Here is an 8945-nt window from a genome sequence, read left to right as displayed (position 1 = left end):
AATAAGTTATTAAGCAGCATATTTTTTCTAATTTGATTGTATGATTTTAATAAAAAAAAAATATTGAAAACCAACTTGACGTCATTATTAATGATCGGTTGCATAATTATGATTAAGTTATCAAGAAATATTGTTTTCAAGTTACTTATTACGTTAGTTAGTTAGTTAGTTGTTTTACTCCTCATTTCATTATTATAGACATATTAAAAGTGAACAGAACAAGTATCGTGGGTGAAAGAACTTGTCCTTAAAAAAATCCTTTTAGAAAATATAAAGTACCAACTTACCATCCTTGTTACAAGCTAAAGTTTGTTTTATTGTTCTTAATCAATATATCAAATTGGAGAACATGTAAAAAGGAGTGTGTACTGCAACAGGTTGAATAAAGCCAGGGAGATGAATAGACATACTAAATTGAAAAAAAAACTAACTTTAACTTTAGTCGTCTAAACGCTCCTCGGACGTACGACTAAAAACATCAATAGTTCGCTTTTACCAAACACTAAACGATTTCAATAATCTGGAATAATTAATTATATTTTAACATGTGGAAATATTTTTAGTTATTAAATTATTTATTATTGTTTTATAAAATAATCTGTTTTATATCATTAATAAAGTTACTTTTGATTCTATACGATTCACTTTTAATGACATTTTACGTTCAATATTAATACTAGAACTTATTGCTGTCTCTGTTATTTTTTTAAAAGAGAGTGAGAGGAACAGCAATACGATTTTATATAAGCATTTTGGCAGTAAAATCCACATGTTAGTTCGCATTCAAACATAGGGTTTAATTTACACACACAAGTAACTAAAGGTCTTTAAAATCAAATCACAAGCGCTGTATTGTTTGAACATTTTGCCCGACTTTTCACAACATTGTGATATATAAATATATAAGAAACTAGCTGTCGCCCGCGACTCCGTCCGCGCGCAGTTAAAAAAAACTAAATGGGGGGGGGGGGTTTATGAAAAATAGATGTTGGCCGATTCTCAGACCTAATGAATATGCTCACAAAATTTCATGAGAATCGGTCAAGCCGTTTCGGAGGAGTTCAAGTTCGAACCCCGTGAAAATAAGATTTTCTTTATAGTTGTTCGATTAATATTTTAGAGTTATAAAGGAGGTTCTAGTGAAGAGAACATTCGCATATATGTCTTAATAATCAACTGTATCCTATCAAAAAAAAATTGTGACAATCGCCATCGTATCGTCGAAATTTGTATTCAAATTATTGCAGCGCCCCGGTTTTTATCGGCCATAAAGTACACTAAAAATCTCATACTTATTTTAACATAATTGATGAAATGAATGAGATGAAATCTAGCCAAATGAATTCCATTAGAGATCTGTTAGAGATAAGATTTATACGTGTCTTCTGTCATTATTATGATCAACGTTTTTCAATGTTACGTGCGTGTCATATCAGTTGAATCTGTTATAATAATCAAGGTTAACCGAACAATAATTATTATTGTCTTTCTTTGCAGAGTATTATTTAAGTTAAGAACAATAAGTTGTAAGATGATTATGAGATGGTGAAATTTGTATATTGTACATCAGAAGGTGAAATTAATATATTTTTTTTCAATTTCATAATTAACTGATTTTTATCGCATTTAAAAAAGCTATAGTTACAACAGTGAGGATGAATGAAAACTCTTTTGTATTTGGAAATAATACAAAGTTTTAAGTGAATCATTTTTTATTTTCATAAATTTTCAAAAAAAAAGTACCGCTTTGACAAAACTTATAGTTCTAAAGTAATCTATTGTTAGGATTTATATAGTTCCGCCTGGTAAAAATGAATAGCAAGAATTATGTTTCAATCTCGCCTCTATTGTAGCAGTGAAAACCACATGTGTTTAATTTAAATTATTATGCACCATCGAAGATTTGCTTTTCCGTTAATCACAGGCGCTCAAAACAATTTATCTTCAATACTTCAACATATAGTTTTTAATCTGTCACCAAAATTATGTTACGTTAAAATTAAGCTAACAAAAATATATTTAAAGTACTCAGTGACTGAATGACTAAGGGTTTACGAAAACGACTTTCTTAAAGTTAATGCCACTAACCAAATTGAGCTTGTTTGCGTAGACGTAGAAGTAATAAGTTAATACATTCAAAGTTAAAATAAAACTGATTATTTAATGTTAAAAAAGTATCTTTTAAAAGTGATATGACTTAATACAGTGACTTATTTATAAACATGGTCTCAATCAATAGACAGTTGACGGAAAGAACCGTCAATTCCGAATATCTCATCGTAATTCGTAGGTTTGCCGGGTCTGAGAGATTCATTGGCTTTGATAGATTCTTGCTTCTTAAACCATTCTGTGTAATCTTCTAGTTTCTTCATCCATGCATCTAAAAATATTATCATAAAATACGTTAGCAATTATAACCTCGATTTCCATTGATTATTTTTTGACAAGTTAAAGACAGAAATGGACAATATGTGAATACTTTTGTTCGGTAAATGTTCGATCTCGAACTTTTGGAACTTCGGAATACAATATTAATACGATATTTATGTATTTTAAGAAAAAGAAAGTTACCATTAATTTCTTTGAGCGGTCCGCAATGCCCTCCATATTCCGTAGGGAGCATATCTTTCGGCACGTACTCGTATAGTGTGTTCAAATCAGTGTGGATGAATATCTGGAAAGATTATTCGAAAAAATAAAATTGTTTTATATTACACGCTTCAATTATGCCAATATTTTTATAATCTTTCGCATTACAACTATATTAACTAATTTTGAGAGCGTCGGTGGCTCAAGGGTTGAGCACTTGACTTGTAATGTAAAATGTGTTTTTGGATTTTCGATTTACATATGTAGGTACATCTATCTGACGTTCTTATAGTCAAGGAAAATATCGTGATGCAACCTGCAATTTGTCTGAGAAGAAATTCAATTATATGTGTGAAGTCAACTCGCATTAGGCCAGCGTTGTTGACTATAGCCTAGTTACCCCTAACTTGGGGTAGGTTGCGAGCCCCTGATAGGGGACGTTTAGTGAGCTGATGATGATGTTGAATTAATGTGTTTTTTGTATTGTAGATATTTACCCTGTTTTTAATTTTCTCTTTGAGGAAAGGTTTGATAATGGTGACAAGTTTGTCGACGATCGGTGATGCGTTCACCACATGCACCTCCTTCAACTTGACCGGATACGCCTCCTGAAATATACAAAATAAAATAATGTTTAGTAAACTTCTTTTTAAACTGTACTCACGCTAAAACGACTTTGAGTTAGATACACAAGTATAGAGATAAAATAAAATAAAATAAAAAAATAAATGAAAAAAATAACATTTAATCCTTCGCACCATTACAACGCAATCAAAAACTAACATATTACAAAATAATTATAAATACATAAAACAGAATAAAATTAAAATTACACTAGAATAAAGAAACGTTTATAATTAACGTTGCAATGCTGACCGGATAGGGTCCTCCCTCAGCTTTGTATGCTGGGTGCTCCTCTCTGGAACACTCAGGGCTGATCTTCCGCGACATAATTACAAAAGTAAAGTCTCATCAGTTTTCATTCCTCATCTATAATATTGACATGTTTTCTACCGGATACATAAGATCTCCAAGTATGATATAGGAAACTTCAAGAGTGGATTTGATAGGTATGGACTAAACTAGCGAATACCGCATTTCCGCCTCATCACATCTTAAAAGGTGGGGTATTGGTCAAAAGCTGTTTTATTCACTGTAAAATAAGACGTTATACTTAGATTAGAATTAGCAAGCAGAAAATAAGCAAGTTACCTGTACACATATGAGGAACTTCTTAACAAGCGCAGGGGAAAGTTTGGCGAGGTGCTTGGGGGTCAACACAGCGGCATCCAAAATGTATACGTCCCCGCCTACGCCTTGTTCTTCTTCCCGCAGTCGCACATCGCCGATCATCAAGCCGATTTTGAACAAGTTGCACAGCTCACTCGTATCCAGGTTTTTGTCGATACCTGTATAGGAATATTGTTTTAATAATACGGAAGAAACTCAAAACGCCAAAAAATCATGATATCTTTTTACTGTGTAGTGGGTCGTTCGATTCTTCGGAGTGTTAAAAAAGTACAACCATATAGATTTTTACATTAAGTAAGTACTAGTTGTAGTAATTATTTTGTATTTTCAGCGATATTAAATAATATTTTACCTCTAGCGACGCTGACGCGACGGCCATTCGGTGTCAAGCCTGGTAGCGGTGTTGCATACCTGGAAATAAAATCAAATTTCCAGAACATTAATGTAATTTATTGTTTTCTTTTATCTTCACTGTGTACCATCCCGCATGACTATGCGCCCTTACGCCCGTAAACTTGACCTTGAGATGTGACTAACTAATAAAAGATAGTTTATATATCGGGGAATAAGGCGGTATTACAGCTTAAAGCGACAGTAATTTGAAAGTTTTGGCGACACGTAAACTATAACCAATAGGACTTTAAATTTGTCTGTAAGAAAAAAAGGTCGGTCAGTGGTACACGACTAATTGCTTTTTATTATTACGTCATAGTTTACGTAAGTCACTGATACCTAATTAGTTATTATGTAAGAAGATGCGGAGTTTGTCTCGTTGCAAGACAATGTAATTTTTCTGTAAGTGGAACACCTCAAATGGCCCTGACTGTACACAGCTCTTTTTTTTCTTAAATACTAGATCGCGCGATTCTGAACGTTACAAAATGATCTTATACTTACAGTCTGTTCATCAAACTATTAAGATCTGGTCTGGTGATGTCTCTATTGGTGAAGAACTCGGGACAGGCGGTGCGCATAGTAAAGTACATGTCCAACTTGCGTTTACATTTCTCTAGAGAGAAGCTGCAGCCGCGTAAGAAAGTCATCATTCTGTCATCATCTGAAATTGACATACGATAAATGATTTAATAATGTAGTCAGTCATTTTTTTTTATATTACAAAGTGGCAAACGATCAAGCGGTCACATGAATTCGCCCAAATGGCGAAGCGACCGCTGCCCATAGACATTCGCAATTGCAGATGCGTTGCCTACCCTCAATCGACAAAGGAGGAGACGCATAAAAAGAGAATATTTAACCTTCCTATGCATCTCATCCTCCATCAAATCCACCTCCCCTTCCCATCCTTTCCTTATAAGAAAAGGGGTGGGACGGGAAAGAGGCCTAAAATTAGGCCTCCAATACAATTGGGTACTCAGTTCAGTACTTCTTAAATGTTTTTTACTATCTGTTTGATGTCGTCGAATCGTCATCATGTTTTTTGTTCAATTTATAGTTATATTAGCTATTATGTAACTCCTTTTTTATATACCTATAATTTAATAAATAAAATGAGAGTTTACATAAGCTTACCCCATTCGTCAGGTAGATGTGGTTGTTTTCGAAGCCACTCTTTAATTGATGCGAGGTCCTGATCACGAGTGTTCACGTTCTCGTTCAGTTCAACTCTTATCTTCTTCCACAATTCACCGGAAGGTTGGACTAAAGTAGCTGAAGCCATCCTATAACAAGTACATGAAGTTACAGATATTGTAAAGTAAATGTTCTTGCGGGCATATTTTTTATTGTTTAAATAGAAATCGGACACAATTGATTTTCAAAGATTACATTTGATTTGATTAAAGTTAAATGTAATTTAAAAAATTTCAACTGACAATCTCATGTTTATTTACTTAGTTAACTTTTGTATATAACTTAAATAAACTTAATAAAATTATGATTTCATGGAATCCGTGAAACTTACTTTTTCAATTTAAAAATCATTTTATATTTGACAATACAAAAGACTTCAACGACTATTAGAAAAAAAAACACGATTTTAGATTCACAGGCGTAGTTATTTATAACTATAATTAAAAGTAATTAAATGTAAATGTAATTAAATTTAATTATATTCCTTAAATACAAGCGTGTGAATAGGATAAAACAAATTCGTTCTATTTTTAAATGATTAATTTTAAAAAAAAACTATTTGAATAATAACAAGTTTATTAAAGCCAATTTAGGTTATTAAATTAATTTATGTAAGTAATAATAAGATAATATATTTTGTTTATTTTTTCTTTGTTTTCATTGAATATGCTGGGAAACTACTGAACCGATTTGAAAAATTATTTTACTGTTGGGAAGCTACATTATCCCCAGGTGACATAGATTATAGATATTACTAGATTTTTTAATTTAGCACCGACGAAATTGCGGAAAACTGTTATCTATATATATAAAAGAAAGTCGTGTTAGTTACACCATTTATAACTCAAGAACGGCTGAATCGATTTAACTGAAAATTGGTGGGCAGGTAGCTTAGAACCAGGAATAGGACATAGGATAATTTTTACCCCGTTTTCTATTATTTTTTTTTTATTCCGCGCGGACGAAGTCGCGGGAAAAAGCTAGTATACAATAAAAAAAAACTTTTTTTATGTTTTATAAGTTTTTAGTTAAGTGGTTGTCAGCTAGTCTTTCCTAATAAAGTTGATTTAATCAAATTATGTAAGTCATTGCTCTCATTCACAGCAGCATCTATCTAGAATCATTTAATATAAGCTTATCTAAGCTTTTATATAATAAGTATTTTTAAACTATATGATGCAAAAACTTATCTAAATATAGCAATAGCAACCAAGATCCAATTACAAGTTAAGAACGTGATTTATTACAATATGTTATACAATATTGACCAATTTTCGAACTTCTCACATGAAATAATAATATTAAATTTTATGGATCGATTATTGAACTTGGCTGTAACTAACTTTTAATCTTTGACATGGCCTTTTCAAAAATTAAAGATATATTTTTCTTGAAAACACCCAGTGTTTACTTGCGTTAAATATATAAATGAGATAGCCCAAAAAGTCAATTTCTTACAAAGCGATTTATCAGTTTACTTTAGAATACTTTTGGCGAAATAGACAAATAATTAATGTTGAAATATTCCAAACTTAAAACATTGCTTAGTGTTTGTTCATGTTGAATGCGCGGACGCGGGCGTGGTAGAAGTGATAAGCTCTTGTCCATAGGCTATATTTAGACTAAGGTACTTTGATCACATGTACGAAACACTTAGTCGAGTCGCCTACATTTTTCGTCGCGATTTTCAAGGAGGCAGAGAAAATATATACAGTTGACAAATCATAAATTACAGTCAACTATAGTGGCTATCCCTGTATTAACCGAATAGATGACTTGCGGCGAATATACAATGTTATGTGTACGGAGCGATTTCGTGACATAAGTATCGTAGACTCTCATTACTTAATTGCTTATTTCCATGCTCGTGCCTATGAAGCAACGTAAACGAGCACTTAGGTTTAGATTTACCAACCAAATATGCCGTCGCAGTCACAAAAAAAAACAGTCGACGAACTTGAATGGTTGCTTAAATAGGAGGACTGACCTTGGGGTCACAATGACTTGACGTACATCGACCATAACTATCTACATCATGCTTCAAAACAATACAGACTCACACATACATGCGTTATATATGTGTGTATTGTGAAATAATATACGACATCTGTTAACTTTGACTTTGCGTTACAATAATTAGAGATAATTATTTAAAATATAATATATCCTTTTTATATGTTGGTAATGACCTTTTTACACGACCGATGACCTGGTCAAGGTTGCGGAAGTGCACTGGATGCGGGCGGCACAGGTCCGAGCATTGTGGCAATCGATGGGGGAGGCCTACGTCCAACAGTGGACGAACTCAGGCAGATTATAATGATGATGATGATGTAATTTTAATGTCTCTAAGCAGTAATAAATAATAATGGTTTTAGCTCTCATAGCTCCCTGGGTGAAATTTCTACGGCGGCCTCTTGTTTACCATGCCTCGGGGAGGAGGGTTGTTTGCACGGTTATATGAGATTGTGTAATTCGCAGGCCAGGTCGCCTAACCGCGTCCTACCCTAACGCCGGCCCTGCCTCTAACACAAAATATTAGGCAGAGGTTACTAGGTTACTGAAACAGTATAACGAGTAACAGGTGGGTCAAGATAAAAGATAGTCAATCTTAGTGGATAAAGGATAGGATAACCTGAAAATGGATATTTCTGTTTCCGACTAATCATCTATTCCTTCATGTCCTTTCAAATATTTTCCTTATCAGGAAAGGACAGGAAGGGGAAAGTTGTTTACATTAAAGTTCTTCCGAAATATTTTACTAAGATCGACTCTAACATCTTAAAATTTCCAGTCTTTAAGAAATCGAAGCTGTCGAAGAGCTTCACATTGTGATAGAATTTTTTATTTTCCTTTTTCATTGTAACAAAAAATGAAAATGATTATTACGTCATTTAATTTTGTAAAACAATTTTATCATTAAGTAAATCATTTCATCGAAGACATGTCAATTATTAATTGTAACTAGGAATATGAGAAAAATCTAAGTTCGTCCATTAACAGCTATTAGACTGTTACGGTAATTCCTATAATCGAAGAGAAAAACTCGTTAGTCAGGAACTAGGCAATATTAAGTAACACCACTTTTACTTCGACTATTATGAAATTAGAATAATTGCGTAAACAACAAAAAATAATAAATTTAACTTACCTAATATATTAAAACGGATTACACAGAATTTATGATTAATTTAGTCAACAATTAATAATGCTCCTAATATTTTCCTTGAAGTAAGAAGCATGCACTTCCTTCGAGGACTCAAATCGCACTAAAGCCTCGGACAGACGACAGCGCGTCTTAAGCAATAGTTGACTGTGTCTTGAATTGGGTTACAACATTGCTACTATTCAGACTATAATTTGCAATAAAATGTATGATTTGTTGATCATTTCGTATTCAATTATCTAATGTTAATAAAAATAAAAATCAAACAGTCCATTTTAAGATTTCAATTATCTATATATATCTATATATATAAAAGAAAGTTGTGTTAGTTACACCATTTATAACTCAA

General features: G+C 32.7%; 1 protein-coding gene across 1 annotated transcript; it reads right to left on the bottom strand.

Annotated features, from left to right (window-relative positions):
• Positions 1–1864: 1864 nt before the first annotated feature.
• On the bottom strand, positions 1865–8694 carry LOC106714554 (alpha-tocopherol transfer protein-like). Its single transcript, XM_045683124.1, has 8 exons — positions 8582–8694; positions 5371–5519; positions 4738–4897; positions 4193–4251; positions 3802–3998; positions 3087–3197; positions 2572–2674; positions 1865–2380 (listed from the first exon to the last, which is right to left on the bottom strand). Exons 2-8 carry the CDS (start codon positions 5516–5518, stop codon positions 2229–2231), a joined length of 930 nt encoding a protein of 309 aa, XP_045539080.1. The 5' UTR covers position 5519; positions 8582–8694; the 3' UTR covers positions 1865–2228.
• Positions 8695–8945: the final 251 nt, after the last annotated feature.

Source organism: Papilio machaon, chromosome 21, assembly GCF_912999745.1.
Source record: "Papilio machaon chromosome 21, ilPapMach1.1, whole genome shotgun sequence".
Lineage (NCBI taxonomy): Eukaryota > Metazoa > Arthropoda > Insecta > Lepidoptera > Papilionidae > Papilio > Papilio machaon.
This window is presented reverse-complemented; position numbering and strand designations above follow the sequence as displayed.